This window comes from Hyperolius riggenbachi, chromosome 9 (genome assembly GCF_040937935.1).
Source record: "Hyperolius riggenbachi isolate aHypRig1 chromosome 9, aHypRig1.pri, whole genome shotgun sequence".
NCBI lineage: Eukaryota > Metazoa > Chordata > Amphibia > Anura > Hyperoliidae > Hyperolius > Hyperolius riggenbachi.
The window spans coordinates 256,802,601-256,826,137 of NC_090654.1; the positions used below are offsets into that span (position 1 = coordinate 256,802,601).

At 46.4% G+C, this 23,537-nt stretch overlaps 1 protein-coding gene across 1 annotated transcript in view; it reads left to right on the forward strand.

Moving 5' to 3' along the window:
• The first annotated feature begins 9,193 nt into the window (after nt 1–9,193).
• LOC137533154 (cholesterol 24-hydroxylase-like) overlaps nt 9,194–23,537 on the forward strand; it is a 67,611-nt gene continuing 53,267 nt past the window's right edge. The window contains exons 1-4 of the mRNA XM_068254369.1: nt 9,194–9,393; nt 12,465–12,542; nt 18,541–18,622; nt 22,752–22,822. Coding sequence (XP_068110470.1) covers nt 9,257–9,393; nt 12,465–12,542; nt 18,541–18,622; nt 22,752–22,822 — 368 coding nt within the window. The 5' untranslated portion in view covers nt 9,194–9,256. The remainder of the gene's footprint in view (nt 9,394–12,464; nt 12,543–18,540; nt 18,623–22,751; nt 22,823–23,537) is intronic.

The following is a 23,537-nucleotide window of genomic DNA, read 5'->3' on the forward strand; positions in this document are numbered from 1 at the left end:
CTCAGTCATGCCAGCCTGTCTCTTCTGCGCATGCGTAGAAACTCCAGGATGCCCAACAGTGCGGCTGAACCAGATTGCGGAGACGGATAGCAGGAGAACAGAGGTACTCGGGAGGATGGCAATGGACTCAACGGTGTTTATGGGGCTGGAAGAAGCTCCAGGTAAGTATCAAATCTTTCTTTATTTTCATCTCAGGTTTACTTGAATTATGCTGTTATGAAGTGATTTTTGCTAATGTTGTTTGTAGCAGAACTCAATCATTAAAATGTATTTCTTCAAATATTTTATTCTTATTAATTCAGCAATATTTCTTTCTATAAATGACCGTAGATTGTAAGCCTATTCGGTTGGCAGGGCCCTCTTTACAGGGTGCTCTTCTCCGCCACCATATGGACTCAGTGGCTCATCTTCTGTATTTATCCCTAACTTGCAATCTGCGCACCACTGTTTATTTTTGGATTACTATTTTGTGTAATATTGTTTAACTTTGTAATGTCTTCCCTATCTATTGTACATCGCTGCTTATTATGTTATATTACATTTTATTACTAATAAATTTTTTTGATATTTTATGAAATATTTGAGAAGTTAACAAAAGAGTTATTTTTTTACATTGCTTATGTGGGAATTTTAAAGCAAACCGGGACTTCCTCTTTGCTCTTAAAGATAAGCAACAGCATAATAAACTTTAACCATTTCAGCCTGCGGACTGTTTTCATCTTATGGGCGAGAGGAATTTTCACATTTCAGTGCTCCTCCCATTAATTCCCCAATAACTTGATCACTACTAATCACAACGAAATGATCTATACCTTGTTTTTTCCACCATCAATTAGGCTTTCTTTGGGTGGTACATTATGCTAAGAATTATTTTATTCTAAATACAATTTAATGGGAATAATAAGAAAAAAATGGAAAAAAAACGGACTGTTAGTGAGAGCAGGGTCTCAATAATCAATGGGCTAGTTCACACTTGAATGCATTTTTCACACGCACACAAACAACTGACAGTAATGCAGCACTGTCAGACAACTCATGCAGAAAAACTGAAGCACAGAAATACTGAGGAGTGGACAGGCCCTTAGCCATTTTGTCTTTAGTTGCCATTTTGCCTCTGGATTTCTTAAGTGTTCATTACTGTGAACTTTGCTTTACTTCTGAGCATGTGGCAGAGGCCTACGCTCTACTTTCTCATCCCTTATCATTGTTGGCATGTTGCTAATGCCAAACCTATCTTTCCAACACTTGCAAATGATGTAACTTGTATTGCCTGTTGCTGAATCATTTCACCGGACTTACATAATCCCTTTCCTTGATATGAGAATAATCATTTACAAAAGAGACTATATAACATCCTTGCAAGCAAGGCGGACTGATAGTTTGTGTGCCCCTAGGCCAAGTATGTTGTAGCTCCCCTTTCTTGTGCAACAGAGCCCCTCCCAATCCATGTGCAGCCCCCTCTTCCATGTGTATCATCCATGTACAGCAGCCCCTCCCATTCCATGTGCAGCCCTCTATTCAATGTGTATCATCCATGTACAGCAGCCTCTGCTTCCATGTGTATCCTCCATGTACAGCAGCCCCTTCCATTCCATGTGTAGCCCCCTCTTCCATGTGTATCATCCATGTACAGCAGCCCCCTCCGTTTCCATGTGCATCCCCCTCTTCCATGTGTATCATCCATGTACAGCAGCCCCTCCCAATCCATGTGCAGCCCCCTCTTCCATGTGTATCATCCATGTACAGCAGCCCCTCCCAATCCATGTGCAGCCCCCTCTTCCATGTGTATCATCCATGTACAGCAGCCCCTCCCATTCGATGTGCAGCCCCCTCTTCCATGTGTATCATCCATTTACAGCAGCCCCTCCCATTCCATGTGCAGCCCCCTCTTCCATGTGTATCATTTATGTACAGCAGCCCCTCCCATTCCATGTGCAGCCCCCTCTTCCATGTGTATCATCCATGTACAGCAGCCCCTCCCATTCCATGTGCAGCCCCCTCTTCCCTGTGTATCATCCATGTACAGCAGCCCCTCTTCCATGTGTATCATCCATGTGCAGCAGCCCCTCCCATTCCATGTGCAGCCCCCTCTTCCATGTGTATCATTTATGTACAGCAGCCCCTCCCATTCCATGTGCAGCCCCCGCTTCCATGTGTATCATCCATGTACAGTAGAGATGTGGCGAACATAGACTTTTCCATTTGCGAATGCAAACTTCTGCAAATGTTTGCAAACAGGCGAACCGCCATAGACTTCAAGGGGCAGGTGAATTTTAAAATCTACAAAGACTGTTTTTGGCCACAAAAGTGATGAAAAAGTTGTTTCAAAGGGTCTAACACCTGGACAGGGGCATGCCAGAGGGGGAATCCATGCCAAAAGTCCCACAAACAATTATGGAGTTGACGCAAAGTTGGGTTTCAATCCCTAAAGGGCAGAAATCACATTATGCACAGCTCTGGGTGTCATTGGGCTGTGGAGTGTCTCAAACTGAGAAATGCCATAGTAGTACTATCAGCATACAGTGAAATAATAATGCACTGGAGTGGTTCTGTGCCTGCATGAGGCAACAGCAGTAGTGTGCACACAGCTCTGGGTGTCAGTGGGCCGTGGAGTGTCACACACAAAAAAACATAGGAGATCGTGGGCTAGCCCTCAAAAGGCTGTTTGGGGTGCTTTCACAGCAAGTGAGGAACAAGAACACAGGCCTAGCTAATGCTTTCCCTACCTATCTGCAGCAAGTCTGATCCTGCTCTCACTAACAGTCAACAGCCAGCAGAGAATTGATCCAATATGTCCACCGCAACTGCTTTTTAATAAGGGGGTGGGGGGTCCAGGAGGGGGTACTAGCTGATTGGCTGCCATGTGTCTGCTGACTGTGAGGTAAGGGGTCAAAGTTTAGCTTAATGTTAATGTAACAAACGTATCTGGTGTTGTCTCTGCAGGCTGCTCTGACAGAGTTGAGCACCTGGAGAAAGCTTCCTCTTCCTCTTTATTCAGACGCATACCCGGCTCCTCTGTAGATGTGAGTCAGCGTGTTGTTTCTGGCAGTCTCCCTAGGAGGACACGCGCAGCTCAGAGCTGCCTTTATAGGTTAAGGAGGCGTGTCTGAGGTGTGTCAGCTGATTCCTGCGGGCAGCTGACACTTGCTGCAGGGATGTTGCTGATTGGTCCGATTTTCCTGGGGGCTTGGTCTGTGATCTATTCCTGCTATATAAGCTCTGGGCATTCAGTTGCTCACTGTCCGTTATAGCTATCAGTTCGCTTAGCGCTGGACCTTGCCTTACTGCTGAGGCTAGATTAGCTAGTCTTCAGATACATATATATATATATATATATATATATATATATATATATATATATATATATATATATATATACATACAGACACTGCCGATATATATGGACTCTAGTTAGATCAGTATTGTATATCGTATATTGTATATTCTCCTGATTGTTTTTCTGTGTATGACCTGGCTAGCCCCTCACTCTGACTCTGTCTCCTCCTTGTCTGTACCTCAGCCATCTGATCTTATGTGTATGACTTCAGCCTGTTTAACGACTTAGTCTGTGTCTCAGCCCAGTGTACTTCAGCCATCTGACTACCAGTGTATGAACTCAGCCTGTGATTGACCTAGCCTTGCCTCAGTCCTTTTGTGCTGCAGATTATCTGATATTACGTGTATGACCATAGCTGACGATCTGACTACGATTTATCTTACTGTATTTCCCACCGTTACAGATAATGTACAGGGTGCGAATCGAACACGCCAAATGTTCGCTGTTCTCCGCTAATGCAAACAGCGGATGTTCGCAGAATACTGCTCACCGCCGAACAGTTCGGGCCATCTCTAATGTACAGCAGCCTCTTTCTTTCATGAACAGCTCCCTTCAGTATTCGTTTCTTTATTCATGTGTTGCTCCCTGTTTTCACAGTCCTCTTTCATATGTAGTAACCCCTCCTTCATGTCCAGGTGCCGTTTAGCCTGCAGCTGCCCAGGGCCCAGACCTTTGTGGCCTTTTCAGAACTCTGGCCCTGCTTGCGAGCAGTGGTGGACATACGGGTGTGCTGGCCTTAAAGCCACACAAGGGCCACTGTGTCTTGCAGGGTTGAATAAACAACAAGTCACTAAAGCAGTTAGCGTGAGCCTTGTGGGGACATCTGGCATTAAGGGGGCCTGTCAGGGGCCTCATGGAGACCTGCCAAGGGCCCCCTGCAGAGCAGAATGTGAGTGGAATGGTACCTTGGTGGGCTCCAGCAATGCGATCACCTTCCTTATCCTTCAGTGTCCCAGTCTCCATGGCACCAGCAGCCTCTCTTATCACCAGCCAGCATGTACCAGTGGGTTACATAATGAGTGATGCCGCTGGAGCTATAGGGACCAGGAAGAAGAAAGAAGGTGATCATGTCGCTGTAGTCTGGAGAGGTGAGTTTCCACTGGTCTGCTCACACACAAAACTTGGGAGCAACTTTTAGCTGCCTATTTCTTGGGAAAGTAGCTCTAGCTAGTGGCTACTTTATACCAGGGGCATCGCTGGTTGCCTAATGAAGGAGGACACCTGTAAATGTCTAATACTGTGGGGTACACCTGCCTGCTTATGCTGTCTAATACTAAGGGGCACCTCCGGCTACCTAATTACTAGTTGGCTACCTCTCCCCACCTAATACTGGGGGGGGGGGGGGAGACTCTGCCTTCCTGATACGGGGAAGGGGCAACTGTGACTGTCTAATACAGGTACCTCTGGCGACCTAATTAATGGGGGTACCTCTGGCTGCCTAATACTGGTTGGCACCTTTGAATGCCTTATACTGGGGAAGGGGGATACCTCTGGCTGCCCATCAGCTCTGGCTTTCTAATTCCCGGAGGGGGTACCTCTGGTAACCTGTTTCTGGGGGAGAAGAGGGGGTGCACCTCTGATGGCCTTATAATGAGGAGCAGTACTGGCTTCCTAAATTCTGGGGGGTACCTCTGGGGGAAGGTCACATCTGGCTATCTAATACCTAGGGGCACCGCTAGCTACCTAATACGAAGGGGTGCACTTTTGACTGCCTAGTGCCTAACACTGGGGAACACCACTAGCTGCCTAATACTCAGGGACCCTTGGTTACCTAATACCTGGGTGACACTTTTGACTACCCAATACTTTTGGCAGGGGGCTCACAGGAATACCTAATACAGCTAACTGAGGAACACATCTGGCGATCTAGTACTAAATTGGGGACCGCCCTACACACGCTATAATCTCAGCAGAGGCGGCCACAACTGGCCACCATGGACACATGCAGTGTGTGTACAAGGCTTTACTCACAACATTGGCTGCCAATTAACCAGTGTATCCACTTCAAACACTTAACCCTAACCTACAAAGCTCTCCAGTCTCTTTCCCCGTACATCTCCTCACTTGTTTACAGATACCAACCCAACCGCAATCTCAGATCTACACATGACCTTCTTTTGTCCTCCTCTAAAATCACCTCCTCGCATGTATACAAGATTTCTCATGAGCCTCATCCCTCCTCCAGAATCCCTTTGCAACACACATCTGTCACTCTCCAATACTCTGAAATAGAAAAAAAAAATCTTTAAGTGTTCCCTCAAAACTCACTTTTTTTTTTAGACAAGCATACACTCTAACTTAGGCAATTCCCCTTCTACCTCTGGCCAATTTGTGCTCATTACAAAATATAACCTAAAACACACTGCCTCTAGGTATACATATTGTACATTACCCCCACCTCTTGTTTCCACCCTATCCTTTAGATTGTAAGCTTGCAGGGGCAGGGCTCTCAGTCTTTTGTGTCTTGGAATTTGCTATACATTTCAATCATCATGTAACATGATGATTTTACGTATAAATGCAGATATTATGTTTATTATGTTGTTTGTTTACCCTATGTTTGTTTCTTACTCTGTAGAGCACCACAGAATATGTTGGCGCTTTATAAGTCAATAATAATAAACTGTTAGAAGGTATTTTTTTTTTGTTTGTTAATTTTTATTCAAATTTTTAAACATATCAAACACATGCAAGTATTGCAATATCCTTAAAGGATACCACAACTGACATGTGGTATAATGAGATAGACATGGGTATGTACAGTGCCTAGCACACAAATAACTATGCTGTGTTCCTTTTTTTCTTTTTCTGCCTGAAAGAGGTAAATATCAGGTATGTAAGTGGCTGACTCAGTCCTGACTCAAACAGGAAGTGACTACAGTGTGACCCTCACTGATAAGAATTTCCCCCTTTTTTATCTCTTTCTTGCTCTCAGAAGCCATTTTCTTCTAGGAAAGTGTTTTATAGTTGGAGTTTCTTATCAGTGAAGGTCACACTGTAGTCACTTCCTGTCTGAGACAGGACTGAGTCAGCCACTTACATACCTGATATTTACCTCTTTCAGGCAGAGAAAGAAAAAAAGGAACACAGCATAGTTATTTGTGTGCTAGGCACTGTACATACCCATGTCTATCTCATTATGCCACATGTCAGTTGTGGTATCCTTTAATTATAAGAACATAGTATATAGAACAAGTACATAGCAACAAAATACAGCCAATTTGTATAGCATATATCTGTTTATGAACTCAGGTTGGCTTGTGCCCATGAAGCTACAATAAGGTGAATGCAACTCCTTATGGGAGAACCAAAGGAGGTTAGTATAGATGCGAGTAAACTAAATAAAGAACATAGGATTAGTTATTACAAATACGAACAACATGTAGGAACACCTGAGGTTAGTCGCAGAGGACCATGTCTACACAGATCTATGACCTGGACTTGCGACTTAAAGTGAACCTCCGGACTAAAAATCGACTCAGCAGCACTGAAAAGGCCTGGTGTTTCTTTAACAGTTTCACAGCATCAGAACTTTGTTTCTCTTATACAAGCCTCATTTTTAGCCGCACAGAAGAAAACTGCCCCGGCTTTTTTCCCCTGATGCTGTGCAAAGCATGATGGGATTTCTGATGTTGTTGCTCTCGTTCTGCTGTTTTTTTTTTTTACATTTTTAATTTGACATTTGAAGCCTAGCGTGTGCAGCTGGGAGGGGTAATCAGGACACAGGACAGTTGGATCTGTGTCTCCTGCTCCTTGTCACCTCCTTTCAACCAAAAAGATGGCTGTCCCCATGACAAAGATGGCAGCCCCCATGAATCACAAGCATTTGCCTGTTCTTTTAAAACAGGGTGGGTAAGAGATTATACTACCAATCTATTCTAATTAACATAACTAATGTAACTTGATGACAGTATGTTTGTTTAGGCTGACGTTCCCCTTTAAAGAGAAACTCCGACCAAAAATTGAACTTTATCCCAATCAGTAGCGGATACCCCCTTTTACATGAGAAATCTATTCCTTTTCACAAATAGACCATCAGGGGGCGCTGTATGACTGATATTGTGGTGAAACCCCTCCCACAAGTAGCCCCTCCCACAAGAAAAGTTCAAACTTTTGGCAGTTTCCTGTCTGTGAACCTTTTTGTATTGTGGAAAATAGCTGTTTACAGCTGTTTCCAACTGCCAAAAACCATGCAGCAGCTACATCACCTGCCAACAGTAAAATGTTCACTGGAGTTCCTCTTTAAGGGGGATTGGCATTCAGAAGGGAAGAGGGGGTAGTGGTGTTAGAAGGTGTTCTAAGGGATGATAAGAATATGTAGTGAGAATGCAGCTTGTCAGCATATTATCACAATACAGCATAAAGGTGGCCATACATCTACTGACTTGCAGGGCCAGATGTAAGCCAAGGCCTAGTAGGCCATGGCCTAGGGCACCACAGGAGCAAGGGCACCAAAGCAGCATGCAAAACTGATGCAACATTTGCAAGCTTGCAAATGCTGCAATTTAGGGAGATCAGGCAAGCATCTGTACTCTGCTGCTAGCCGCCTGTGCAGCAGCCATCTTGCTCTCTGTGAGCGTTTGCATTGTGGCCGGCAGCTATGGACTTGGGCAGCATTGGAGACGGAAAGGAAGAGGAAGCTTCTGCACTGGAGACGAGCGGAGAAATGAGTGACACTGGTGGCTGCTGCGGTGTGAAGACGAGCTGGCTACCTATACTGAAAAGGGGGGGGGGGAGGAGGGACTAAGGGAGTCATCTGGCTACCTATACTCGAGGGAAAGGGGGAGGAGTCATCTGACTACTTATACTGGAGGGAAGGGGGAGGGGTCATCTCGCTACCTATACTGAAGGGGCGGCTGGTGACAGTGGCCTTGGGCGGTAAAGAGTACAAATCCGGCCCTGCTGACTTGGGGGCTGTTCAACCATCTGATTTGATAATTATTATTGAGTAAAAATTGGTGCCATCAAGAGCAGGCCTGATGGACGATGCAACTGTATCCCCCAGTGCTGTCCCCTCCTAATGTAAAATGTCCCCCACCCAATGCCCAGTACAGTATACTTTACTTGTCTGTGTCCGCCGCTGGCTCCGTCCTCCGCCCACATACACACGCCCCATGTGGTTGCCGGCATAACATGGGTGCATGTGTGACATCACACACACTAGGCACCGGGGGGAGAACATTTTACATTAGGAGGGACAGCGCGTGGGCTGGTGAGGCGGCAGATGCGGCATCACAAGGCTGATTCCCAAGAGATTTCATGCTAAAATCGTTCCGGAATCGGCCTGCGGTGTATGGGCCGGCAGCAGATGTCTATCTGATCAGATTCGATAAGAGAGAGATCTGTCTCCTGGTCAACAGGTTTAGCCTCCCTGCACACTGCAAATCCGATTTGTGATTCCAATTTGCGATTGTGATTCCGATTTGTGATTCCGATTTTCCCTGGATGCTATCAAAAGGAAAATGCAGAAAAAACGCAGCATGCAGTACCGGTTAAAAATCGAAATCGGAATTGCATGTGAAAATCGAGTAAAAATTGGAATTGCATGTAGAGTGCAGGGAGCCTAACAGTGAATTCTCATTGGTTAATTTTGAGCTTGGGATCGGTTGCTGGCTATTAATTGGCTGTGTATTTTTTAGCCCGATCTGATCATTTGCTCAGCTGTATCTAAAGTGAAAACTGAATGGTGTGTATCAGGCCTTATTGTTCCCTGCACTGCAGCACTGCACTTTGTTCCCAGTGAGGCCCTAGTGTGACAGAGGCTGTGCTAGGAATGCAAGTTGAGTCGAGTTTCTTCCGGTCTGCCTAAAGACTGCCCCTTGTTCTGCTCTGAGCAGTCAGTCTGGTGGTGTGTTGTCATTGCACTGCACAGCACATGTCAGTGTGAGCACCCAGGTAGCTGTGCTCTCCCCAGTAACCATGACATTGTGGGCCTTCATCTACTGGATCATCGCTCTTCTGCTGGGCCTGGCTGTGGTCTGTTTCATCCTATACTGCGGATATATCCACTACCAGCACAAGAAGTATGACCACATTCCTGGACCCCCCAGAGAAAGGTGAGGCTAATGTTTACATGAATAGGATGCTGCTTACGTCTCTGTCACATGGTGTGTATGTCTGTTCACCTCAAGGTTGCCACTAACGATACAATTTCTATCGAAAAATCATTCAAGCTATTAAATAATTCTGCTCGGAAGTGAAATTGTTCACTGCACCATCAACGAACCAACCTTTGCTTCCTATCTATAACAACCAACAAGAAAATTTCGGTTCAACAAAAATCCATTAGGACGTTCGTAGTCGATTGTGCCCATCAACGGAGAATATTTACAACCAATCCAATCAGAATTTCTGATCGAAAGGATTTTTCGCTAGAAATTGGACCGTTAGTGGCCACCTTAAGAATGCCATTGATTACAGTTATGAGACATGGTTTAATTCACTTAAAGTTCACAAAACAGAACTGAAGAGTGAAAAGACAAATTATTATTTTACTATTTTTACCAGGGCCGGCCCGCTCATGAGGCGGGGTGAAACTTTTGCCTCAGGCGGCAAATTTCCAGGGGCGGCATCCGCCCGTCCGTGCGGGGAGCCGGCCGCCGAGCTGGAGGGGTAGCTGGCAGGACGGGGGTATTGGGCCTAGCGGCGGGGAGGGGGGGTCGGACCCCCCCTCCCTCGCCTGGGTCCCCCGTCCTCCGCTCCCCTCCAGCCTTACATAGAAGCAGCCGCTATTTGTAAGAGGCACGGGCGGGGAGGACTCACCTCTTCCTTGATCCAGCGTGCGCTCCACTGACGTCACTTCCTGCAACGCTGCAGGAAGTGATGTCAGTGGAGCGCACGCTGGGAAGAGGTGAGTCCTCCCCGCCCGTGCGTCTTACAAATAGCGGCTGCTTCTTCTATGTAAGGCTGGAGGGGAGCGCAGTTCGGGGGACCCAGGCGAGGGAGGGGGGTACGACCCCCTCCCCGCCGCTAGGCCCAATACCCCCGTCCTGCCAGCTACCCCTCCAGCTCGGCGGCCCCCCAGAGCGCCCCCCCCCCCCCCCCCCGGCGGAAATTTTTTTTTTGCCTCAGGCGGCAAAAAGTCTAGGGCCGGCCCTGATTTTTACTATTGTTCATTTTATTTATTGTCTCAATAAAATGCTTTCAATGAAGAAATTGATACACCATAGGCACCTAATATGAAAGCTGTGATTAGCATATAAAAAAAAGGAAATTTGGGGCAAGGTGGCGGCTGCTATCGGGCGCTTCCGGGCGGCAAAATGTATCTTCTTTGATGCAAATTGTGGCTTTTAAAATGGCCACAATATGTGGCAAACAAGGTAAATTTCGGTGCCTGATTTGCGATAATCATCCGAAGATGGTAAAATTTGGTGCCTGTAGGCGCCAGATTACTAGCATGGATTTTAAATTTCGGTGCACAATAGAATTCTGTGCGTCAGGGCTTGTGGAAATGCAAATTGCTACTGTACAATGTCACATTTCCATGAAGTTCTCAAAAGTAAGCAAAAACACCTGTCACTAGATAAGGTCCTTGTTAAACGAAACCTGAAGTGAGAGCGATGTGGTGGCTGCCATATTTATTTCCTTTTAACAATACCAGTTGCCTGGCTGTCCTGTTGATCTATTTGGCTGCAGTAGTGTCTGAATCACACCAGAAACAAGCATGCAGCTAATCTTGTCAGATCTGAAAATAATGTCAGAAACATCTGACCTGCTGTATGCTTGTTCAGGGGCTATGGTTAAAAGTATTAAAGGCAGAGGATCGGCAGGAGAGCCAGGCAACTGGTATTGCTTAAATGGAAATAAATATGGCAGCCTCCATATACCTCTCGCTTCAGTTGTCTTTTGAAAGTCACACACAAAAAAAGGTTGTTGTGAGCCAACAGATAGCATTGATTCTCTTAATTATAATGAAAGTCTTTTTTACATTTTTTATTCTTTATACAGTACGATTTATTAAATATCTGTCTATAAATGTTTTTGGATTGTGGAACGATTAAGTACAATTAAGTACAATCTCTTCCCCCATACATATCCTCACTAGTTTCCAGATACCAACCCAACCGCAATCTCAGGTCTGCACATGGCCTTTTTTGTCCTCCTCTAGAAACACTTCCTCGCATTCATGTATACAGGATTTCACACACACTTCACCCCTCCTCTGGAATGCCCTTCCAGAACACATCCATCACCCTCCAACCTTTGGTACCTTTAAACGCTCAAAACTCACTTTTTCTAACAAGCATATGCTCTACCTTAGGCCATCCCCCTTTGATATAAGGCCAAGTTGAACCCCTACTAGATAACTTAAATGCACACTGCCTCTAAGAATGGATATTGGGGTCAATTCATAAAAGGCTGTGCAGAAAAAAAATCTGGTCGGGAAAATACGGCATTCGGTATTTTAGACTTTTGTGTGCCAATTCATAAAAATTTTTACAGTTGCGGTAGAAGTTCGATAAATTACCGAAGCCCATTGACAAAAACCTTTGCGGTAACAGTGTGGAGTGTCTTTGCACTGAACAAGCTGTTCCGTGCAGTGAGGGCATTGTGAGGCATCCCGACATCCCTTTAGATGTACATATTTTGTTATACTGCCTCTGGAAGTAAATGTTATACTGCCCGGTGGAAGTAAACGGAGGACGCAGATGGTGTCCTCCGTGGATTCATAATAGACACAGGTACTGAACTTTTTTTTAACTTTTCACTTCGTAAGGTGAAAGGTAAGAAGTGCTTAATAGCAGTTCTACAGATAGTGCAGAGTGCAGACTAGACATGATTTGTGAGGTGCTCCTCCCCCTTGCTGAATTCCTCCTCAGAGCCTGCTGGTATCAATACAGCAGATGTATTGGTTACCTCAGCAACAGCAATTCCCCTCACACACTGCACTGTCTGAGAGACCTTCCTAGCTCCTCCTATTTTACTACAGTTTAAGAAGGAATCTGCACTATCTAGCGATTTCTTAGGATGCCTGAGACAGTTCTGCAGCGGTTTCTAAAAACCTACTAATATTTTGTCTCAAACACTGTTGATACACTTCCTCCTGCGACTCATAAATGATTCTAACTGTCAGAACAATTATGGTTCAGCTTATATACATATAACCTAATCCTGTTTTCGCTTGCAGCTTCTTCTTCGGACATTCTCAGAGTATACAGAAGAGTATGAGTAACGATGGTCTTATGTATGACTTATTTCTAGAATGGTAAGTTGTGAATTGATGTTATACTGGAGTTATATGCAGAATATCAGGAAATTAAAACTGCATTTGTGTACTGCATTGGCATAGCAATAGGGGATGCAGAGGCTGCAACCACACTGGGGACCTTGGACTACAGGGGCCCAATAGGGGCCCTCCTTCATCCATCTTATTAGCTTTTCATTGGTGCTATGCTGGTGATGAACACCTTTATATGTGCATTGCCTAGTGGTAATCCTTAGCAAACTGTTTCCTAAAGGTGCCCATGCACCTAGCGATGATGGGCAGATTTGACCAAGAGACAAAACTCTCTCTTATCGAATCTGATAAGAGAGAGATCTGTCAGCTGCCCATACACCGCAGGCCGATTCCCGATCAACTTCATGCTGAAATCAATCCGGAATCGGCCTTGTGCGCCGCATCCGCCTCTTCGCCACTGTGCCTCCATAATGTAAATGTCCCCTGTGCCTGTAAAGGTATAAATTACCTCTCCTCTCCGCGGCCTCTGCTTGTCCCCTGCTGGTTTCCGGGATTCTGTCTGCATACACTCGCGCGTCCTACATGGTTTCCTAGAAAGGGAGTGTGTGTGACGTCACAAGCATGCCCTCACTAGGAAACCACTTGGGGCGCGCATGTATGCAGAGACGGAATCCCGGAAGCCAGCGGGGGACAAGCACAGGCCGCGGAGAGGTAATGCAATCATTTACACTAGGCACAGGAGACATTTACATTAGCGGGGACAGTGTCGGGGGTTGATCATCGGAAAATTGCATGCCATTACCACTGCGCACCCGATCGAGCAACATCTTGCAGCGTATGCGATCGAGAATGCAACCAATTTTTGTCCCGAAATTGGTCGTATTGTCGGTTGGGCATGCACTTGGCAGCACTGATTTTCATCCAATTCAATTATAATAATCAAATTGGATGGTCGATTGGCCGCCAAGTTGCCTGGTGTCTGGCCACCTTTACTCTAAATGCACTTCTGTGACACTGCAGCTGTCCTTGATAGGGTTTCCGGGCTCCATATCAATAGCTGCCTGGGGCCCCATGTAAAACTCGCACCCAAGCTCCTTAGTTACACCACTGCTCAAATGAATGATGCGGTTTGGAGCTAATGTCGTGACTGCGCACACACTACATGGATCTGGACTGGCAGTTTCATGTAGATTCAAGCATTTTATAGAAATGCCTAACACTAACTGAAACACCCCAGCGCCGGTTACAGATCCATAGCAACCACATGCTGGTCACTGTACAGCGCTAGCCTAAAGTACTAGAAGCATAGAATCAGCAGGATTGCCAGGCGACTGGATTTGCTTCAGCACAACTGAAGTGAGAAGAATTTGGAGGCTGCCATTTAATTTCCTTTTAAATCATACCAGTTGCCTGGCAGCCCTTCTGATTAGGGATGCTCAAATTCGGATTCGGAAGATACCCGGATAGTTGCAATCCGGATATCTCCCAGTAATGCTGTGCGGGCTGGGCGGGGGGGTCAAGCTTACCTCTCTGACGTCTTCTTCGCTTGTCCCTCAGCGCCTCCCACGATGCGGTCCACACGCATCACGTGACTACAAACGCTTCCTCCTTCAACCCGGAAGGAGGAAGTGTTTGTAGTCACGTGACCGCCGCGTGGACCGCATCGTGGGAGGCGCCGAGGGACGAGCGAAGAAGACGTCAGAGAGGTAAGCTTGACCCCCCCGCCCAGCCCGCACAGCATTACTGGGAGATATCCGGATTGCAACTATCCGGGTATCTTCCGAATCCGAATTTGAGCATCCCTGCTTCTGATCTCATTGGCTGCAGTAGGGTCTGATTAACACCTGAAACAAGCATGCAGCTATTCTTGTCAGATCTGACAATAATGTCAGGGGCAAACCCAGGATTTTGAAGGGGGGAGGGGGGGGGATTCCTGAAAGGTCTCCCTCAGCCACGCACAATACAGTATAATATGGTAGGACATCACGATGGGTAAACATAAAGCAATTTCCCGTCCAACTGACAGAATCTGACATTTATTTCTTGAATGTCCGATCTGCTCCAGATCAACAATGTGATAGATCAGGAACAGTTTGGATACAGAAAATAATGAGGACAGCGACATTGCTAATGAAGGGGAAAGTGAAGCATTCACACAGCAGGGCACAGGGCTGTGCGCATACCTGACTCTAAGTTCCCCAGAGCTGCTTCATGCTCTGTACACACACTGCTGCTCCATGCTCTGTACACACACTGCTGCTCCATGCTCTTTACACACACTGCTGCTCCATGCTCTGTACACACGCTGCTGCTCCATGCTCTGTACACAAGCTGCTGCTTCATGCTCTGTACACACGCTGCTGCTCCATGCTCTGTACACACACTGCTGCTCCATGCTCTGTACACATGCTGCTGCTCTATGCTCTGTAAACATGCTGCTGCTTCATGCTCTGTACACACGCTGCTGCTCCATGCTCTCTACACACGCTGCTGCTCCATGCTCTGTACACATGCTGCTGCTCCACGCTCTGTACACACGCTGCTGCTCCATGCTCTGTACACACACTGCTGCTCCATGCTCTGTACACACGCTACTGCTCCATGCTCTGTACACACGCTGCTGCTCCATGCTCTGCACACACGCTGCTGCTCCATGCTCTGTACACACGCTGCTGCTCCATGCTCTGTACACACGCTGCTGCTCCATGTTCTGCACACACGCTGCTGCTCCATGCTCTGTACACACGCTGCTGCTCCATGCTCTCCATGCTCTGCACACACGCTGCTGTCCCATGCTCTGTACACACACTGCTACTTCATGCTCTGTACACACGCTGCTGCTCCACGCTCTGTACACACGCTGCTGCTCCACGCTCTGTACACACGCTGCTGCTCCATGCTCTCTACACACGCTGCTGCTCCATGCTCTGTAAACATGCTGCTGCTCCATGCTCTTTACACACGCTGCTGCTCCATGCTCTGTACACACGCTGCTGCTCCATGCTCTGTACACACACTGCTGCTCTATGCTCTGTACACACGCTGCTGCTCCATGTTATGTACACCCGCTGCTGCTCCAAGCTCTGTATCTGCAAAAAAAACCCATCAAAAGAGTTTAAACCAGGCCTCACTTTGTCATATATCAAAAAAACTTTATTGTAGAAAAAATGCACAGCAATCACAAACTGTCTCAAGAAGAATCTAATAAAAACCTTAAAAACACATGGATCCCAAGGATTGGCTCAGCAGTCCCTGCATCCACACACACTTCACACACATCCGTCCATGACATTCATCCAGTGAAAAGCTCTGTATACACGCTGCTGCTCCATGCTCTGTACACACGCTGCTGCTCCATGCTCTGTACACACGCTGCTGCTCCATGCTCTGTACACACGCTGCTGCTCCATGCTCTGTACACACACTGCTGCTCCATGCTCTGTACACACGCTGCTGCTCCATGCTCTGTACACACACTGCTGCTCCATGCTCTGTACACACACGCTGCTGCTCCATGCTCTGTACACATGCTGCTGCTCCATGCTCTGTACAGACGCTGCTGCTCCATGCTCTGTACACACGCTGCTGCCCCATGCTCTGTACACACGCTGCTGCTCCATGCTCTGTACACACGCTGCTGCTCCATGCTCTGTATACACACTGCTGCTCCATGCTCTGTACACACGCCGCTGCTCCATGCTCTGTACACACACTGCTGCTCCATGCTCTGTACACACACTGCTGCTCCATGCTCTGTACACACGCTGCTGCTCCATGCTCTGTACACACGCTGCTGCTCGATCGAAAGTCAACTGTAGCAGGGAAAGAAAGGGGGCAGTGCTGTGAGCTGCAGGATACCTGCAGATATTCTGGTGTCACAACTTGTGCCTGTCCCGACACTACACCAGCCCTGGTCTGAGGGGGGATTCTGGGCAGCTGTAATCCCCCCTGTGTTTGCCTATGAATGTCAGAAATAGAGTTGGGCCGAACGGTTCGCCTGCGAACGGTTCCATGCGAACTTCAGTGGTTCGCGTTCGCGTCCCGCAGGCGAACCTTTGCGGAAGTTCGGTTCGCCCCATAATGCACATGGAGGGTCAACTTTGACCCTCTACATCACAGTCAGCAGGCCCAGTGTAGCCAATTAGGCTACACTAGCCCCTGGAGCCCCACCCCCCCTTATATAAGGCAGGCAGCGGCGGCCATTACGGTCACTCGTGTGCTGCCTGCGTTAGTGAGAGTAGGGCGAGCTGCTGCAGACTGTCTCTCAGGGAAAGATTAGTTAGGCTTAACTTGTTCCTGTCTGGCTGCATACCTGTTCTGTGAACCCACCACTGCATACCTGTGCTGTGAACCCACCACTGCATACCTGTGCTGTGAACCCACCACTGCATACCTGTGCTGTGAACCCACCACTGCATACCTGTGCTGTGAACCCACCACTGCATACCTGTTCAGTGAACCTGCCACTGCATACCTGTTCTGTTCAGTGGACCCGCCACTGTATACATGTTCATTGAACCCACCACTGCATACCTGTGCTGTGAACCCACCACTGCATACCTGTTCTGTGAACCCACCACTGCATACCTGTGCTGTGAACCCACCACTGCATACCTGTTCAGTGAACCTGCCACTGCATACCTGTTCTGTTCAGTGGACCCGCCACTGTATACCTGTTCATTGAACCCACCACTGCATACCTGTTCTGTGAACCCACCACTGCATACCTGTTCAGTGAACCCGCCACTGCATACCTGTTCTGTTCAGTGGACCCGCCACTGTATACCTGTTCAGTGAACCCGCCACTGCATACCTGTTCTGTTCAGTGGACCCGCCACTGTATACCTGTTCAGTGAACCCGCCACTGCATACCTGTTGTATTCAGTGAACCTGCCACTGCATACCTGTTCTGTGAACCCGCCACTGTATACCTGTTCTGTTTAGTGAACCCGCCACTGCATACCTGTTCTGTTCAGTGGACCCGCCACTGTATACCTGTTCAGTGAACTCGCCACTGCATACCTGTTGTGTTCAGTGAACCTGCCACTGCATACCTGTTCTGTGAACCCGCCACTGTATACCTGTTCTGTTTAGTGAACCCACCACTGTATACCTGTTCTGTTTAGTGAACCCGCCACTGCATACCTGTTCTGTTCAGTGGACCCGCCACTGTATACCTGTTCAGTGAACCCGCCACTGCATACCTGTTCTGTTCAGTGGACCCGCCACTGTTCTGTCATTCAGCTACATCAGCCAGGCGACCATATGGGCTGTAAAGCCACCAAACCTGCACTCTCGCGATGGTGCGCACCAGTCCAGCACGGCCGTCACTACACAAACAGCTGTTTGTGGTGCGTTACACGGTGAGTTTGGTGTGTCAGTGTGAAGCAGCACTCTAATTACACTCCCTGATTGATGTATACACATGCAAGATGTTTGAAAGCACTTTAGGCCTGTCATTTAGCATTCAATGTGATTTCTGCCCTTAAAACGCTGCTTTGCGTCAAATCCAGATTTTTCCCCCGGGACTTTTGGCATGTATCCCACTCCGCCATGCCCCCCTCCAGGTGTTAGACCCCTTGAAACATCTTTTCCATCACTTTTGTGGCCAGCATAATTATTTTTTTTTTCAAAGTTCGCATCCCCATTGAAGTCTATTGCGGTTCGCGAACTTTAACGCGAACCGAACCTTCCGCGGAAGTTCGCGAACCAGGTTCGCGAACCTAAAATCGGAGGTTCGGCCCAACTCTAGCTCAGAAACACCGGATCTGCTGCATGCTTGTTCAGGGTCTATGGCTAAAAGTCAGAGGATCAGCAGCACTGCCGGCACTTAAATTACATTGAAAATCCAGCTGAGTCGCTATAGACATAATAACATTGCGTCTATGGGGGTGCTCAAAGCAGGTGATACGCCAAAGCCACCTATCTTTCCTGGGTACATTTGACATTAGTCGGCAGCATGATTTGTCCTAAAGAAATCCACCAATTCAGGCACATTCTGATTTTTTTTCTCTACTCTTTTTAGGGCCCAGAAATATGGTCATGTTGTACGGCTCAACATGTTACATTATGTGGCAGTTCTAGTTAACAGCCCAGAAGGAGTAAAGGTAAGAAACTTTTCTAGCTGCCAAATTTAATCAGTCAAGATTATAGACTCTGTTGGAAAACAATAGATTATTATTATTTAGGATTTACCGTATATAGCGCCGACATCTTCTGCAGCGCTGTACAGAGTATATTGTCTTGTCACTTAATTGTCCCTCAGAAGGGCTCATAAATCTAATCCGTACCATAGTCATATGTTTATGTATGTAGTTTATGTATCGTAGTCTAGGCTAGGGCCAATATAGGGGGAAGCTGATTAACTTATATGTATGTTTTGGGGATGTGGAAACTAGAGTGCTCGAAGGAAACCCTCGCATACACCACCTTCATCTTCTATCCTCTTACCTCCCATTGTCCTTCCCCGACCCTCCCCTCCTTTTTTTCATTCCATATTCCCTCTCCTCCTCTGCATTTTCTTCTATCCCATTTCCCTCCCATTCCACTCTCCCCACCCCCTTTTTCTCCACTCCCCTTCTCAATCTACCAGTGGTGTAGCAATAGCGGATGCAGAAGTTGTGACTGCACCGGGGTCCTTGGGCCAGAGGGGCCCCGAGTAGCCCTCCCTCAATGGCAGTGTTAGCTCTTTATTGGTCCTGCATTGGTTATGATCACTTCTAGATGTTTTTAATTGTGGTAATTATTAACAAACTGTTCCCATCCCCTTCTTGCACCCCTGACACTGTGGTTGTTCTTGGCAGGTTTTGGTGCGCCACAGTAATTGTTATGCATAGAGTGCATTGGGGGGCCCAATGTAAAACTTGCACCGGGGTCCACAGCTCCAAAGCTACACCGCTGCCATCTACCCTCCATTTCCCTTCCTCCTCCTTCCTACAATCCTCTTCCCTCACAGACCCGCGTTTTACCTTTCCTTCCCTTCCACTCCCTCCTTCCCCCCTCTTTTCCTCACCCCTCCCCTTCTCCTCCCCCTCATTCACGCTTCAAAGTTTTTCAATAAGAACAATATAAAAGAAATAACATAACGTGCTTCCAAAAAAAATCTCAACATTCATTAATTGTATATGTGTTCCCACTCAGTGGAGCAATGGTAACCTTAACCATCTTAGCGGTATGGACGAGCTCAGCTCGTCCATCACCGCCAATGGCTGCCGCTCAGGCCCTGCTGGGCCGATTTTGTTCAAATAAAGAGCAGCACACGCAGCCGGCACTTTGCCAGCCGCGTGTGCTGCCCGATCGCCGCCGCTCTGCGGCGATTCGCCGCAAGCAGCGGCGAAAGAGGGTCCCCCCAGCCGCCTGAGCCCAGCGTAGCCGGAACAAAAAGTTCCGGCCAGCGCTAAGGGCTGGATCGGAGGCGGCTGACGTCAGGACGTCGGCTGACGTCGATGACGTCACTCCGCTCGTCGCTATGGCGACGATCCAAGCAAAACAAGGAAGGCCGCTCATTGCGGCCTTCCTTGTTTATTCTGGGCGCCGGAGGCGATCGGAAGAACGCCTCCGGAGCGCCCTCTAGTGGGCTTTCATGCAGCCAACTTTCAGTTGGCTGCATGAAATAGTTTTTTTTTTATTTAAAAAAAACCCTCCCGCAGCCGCCCTGGCGATCTTAATAGAACGCCAGGGTGGTTAAAGGACCACTATCATGACAAATTGATAAAATCAAATACATGTGTATGAATATGTATAAAATGCACTATCAATTACTTTTTTCCCATCTCACTGTCATTTATAATGGGCAGTAAAAATCTGACAGGTTTTGGACTCGTCTATCTCATTATAGGGGGTTGTTAGGGGTTTTTGTATTTTTTCAAAAGCACTTACTGAATAGCATTAGTCAGTATTATTTTACTAGAAGGGAGCGCTACCCAACATAAAGAGTCCAGTCTCTGTGGGCTATTTGTGCTAGATGAAGAGAGCAGTCCAAGGCTTATGCAGTTCTTATAACTTTCAGCTACTAGGCTAATGCCTCTTTTAAACGGACTGTTGAGCTGTGTGCTCAGTAAGCAGTTACCAGGCAGCAGCAAGCAGTTGTGAGAGTTTGAGAGGCATTTCACTGCCTATCAACAGTCCATGGAAAAGAGACCTTAGGGAGAGTGTGACCATCCACCACACCCGATGTTAATGAACTCATCAGCTGTTGAGACCTATATGCAGGTTTAATAACGAGTTGAGATGCTTAGAGCCGACTCCCACCACTCTGGCATTGATGGTATATATTCCTTCAATATTACTGTAGATCCTCTTCACCACATAATATGTATTACCTCTTCCACCAAAATCCAGCAAATCACCTCAAAGAGAAGCCTCTTAAAGTGTAAAAACATACTGACTTTATTAAAACTATAAAATAGTTCTACACTGACAGATGTCGATTTAGTCCCTCTGCATGTGTGTGTGAGTTCTCACTTCTGCATTCACTCTCCGTCCAACATGTTTCATCATGAATGACTCATCAGGGGCACGGAGCTGGCTGTGTTCCTGAGAGCTACTTATGTATCTTTCCTTCAAACTCCTCCTCATTCTACTCGGACCTCCTGAGCCTCTCACAGAGGAACTCAACTAACCAGCAGTCTCAACCAACCAGCACAAATCAATGGCAGTGCTCACACTGGTGAAGGCCAACTCCTTAGACTGTTTGTGGACTCTACTGTGCTTACAGCTTCCCCAAGGTTAAAGTGGACCCAAATTAAAAATACAAGATTTCAGAAATAAAATATATTTTCTAAATTATGATAAATAGCAGCCTTTTTTTCAGCTGCATGATGACAAATATAAAATATTTTACATTTATTGGAGGAACCCCTCCCTTCCTTTCATATTGCCGGGACAGAATCCGGCAGACTGTGGTGGAGGAGATAAAAAACAAAAACAAAACACAGGATGCTACTGATGATGTCACAGGGGAGGTGATCTCAGCTTATGTGAGATTTCACATAGACGATGCCCCTGTGAGGGAGGGTAGCTAATGACCAACACACCCATGATCTAAAACCTCCTACTAAGCTCAGAAGTAATGGCTGCTACCTGTATAACCCTAGTTATGAAAAGAGAAGGGTGAAAAGCATACACTGAAATGGTCATAGGCTTAAAGGAGTGTTTATTTATCTTTGTATGTGTCAGAGTGGTGCAACTAAATATTTTGAATTAAAAAAAGTTTGGTTTGGGTCAGCTTTAGTATACTTTCAATTACTGTATTTTGACATTAAAGTGGATCCAAGGTGAACTTTTACTCATTGCATAACTGTGTTCCTTTCCTATTGTTTATAGGGCATTCCTCAAGCCAAATAACTTTTTTTTTTTGTTCTACTACTCTAATTCCCTATAAACTAAAAAAGCCCCACCCACATGTTTTCAGAGAGCCTTGGCAGTAGCAAGGGCTCATGGGAGCTCAGTCTGGGCAGGGGGAGGAGGAGGTGTTACTAGCCATTGATTTCAGAGGCAGAGGGGAGGAGGGGGGATTGGGTTTTTTTTCACAGTCTGAGTGCTGATGGTGCAGATAAGCCTGCCTCTGTGTAATGTTTACAAACAACATGGCTGCTGTCATTGTATCACAGGAAGAAATAATCATTTTCTATTAAATTTGTTTGCAGCTAGATTTGCTGTGTAAACTATCTAAACTTTAAGATATGTTGACAATTTACTTGTTATAGTTCGTTTTTCATCTCGGATCCGCTTTAAATACAGAGTTCGTGGTATGTATTTAGAGTGGGGTATAGTACTGTATTAGCTAGGCCTATTTTTAACATCTCAAGCAACCAGAAAGAACACTTATCCAGTATCAGCCGATCACCGTCGGTACTGGATAACCAAGACTCTGCTATAAAAACAAGAGAACCATGAAAGCATGGCAAAAGTTCTTACCCTTCTAAGCTATATCCAAAGCAAAAAAAGTTTCGAATAAAGTTCCATTTTCATTTTTCCTAAAGTTCATCTTTCATGAGAGAATGCTAAACTGACCAGCAAACAGAAGCTAGAAGTAAGTTATATGCCAGGAGTCAGAGGTGAGACTTTTTAGAGAAAGAGTGGTAAGGATTGCTTATTTCAGAGGGGGGGGGGGGGGGGGGGGGGAAGCAGGCATATTGAATGAGAGATTCTGCTAGAAGTTAAATCTGGTTACATTGAGAAATTATAACTTCTTGATATTTAATCTTTTCATTTTGTTCTATTCTTTGCTTGTAGGAAATTCTGATGTCTTCAAAATATTCAAAGGATTGGTTTTACAGCAATCTCTTTAACTTGTTTGGGGTTAGGTATGTACAAGAACATTACAAGAAAAAATTCACAATGTTTAAGTCCACCTCCTGCCATGTTCCCCACCTTCTGCCATGCTTCTTGAGTTTATGCCCACCCTCCGTCCCCAGCCAGCAGAATTAGTTGTTGGCTGTGTTCTTACTGACCTTCGGCAATGTTCCCACTCACCTCCTATTATAATCCCTGGTTATGTTCTGTTCTGCTTCTGATGTGGTTCCAGACAGACAGGGTTTTCGGTGATGTTTCTGTCCAGTTTTGTATATGGTTCTTGATGCTGGTCCTCGACAGCCTCTGGCATGATTTCATTTATTCAGCTCACTACAAAAAAGAAATGTTGCTTTTGAGCTTTCAGCACTCTCTTGTTTTCAGGATTATTTGCTCAGCCAGATAAAAGTATTTTGGGTTCTACCATAAGAGTTACTGGATACATTTGACTGCCTCATTTGTATACATAATGCACTGGGTTTATTAACCCTTGCAATAAAAAAATGAGCATAGACAATTCCTCCTTAGGCTTGGTACTATGCTTGGTACTATAAGAAGCAACTCATTTTGGAGCTCGATGTAGCACCTGATATGTTTGCCGCTATAGCTGTAATGCCATAGCTCCGCATCCCACATACATGTAATTCAAGCGCCGGCAATAGCTGAACCCCTAATTGCGTATCCTCCTTAATTCAGGTGTGTATTTGATGGATGTTCCCCAGCTGTACA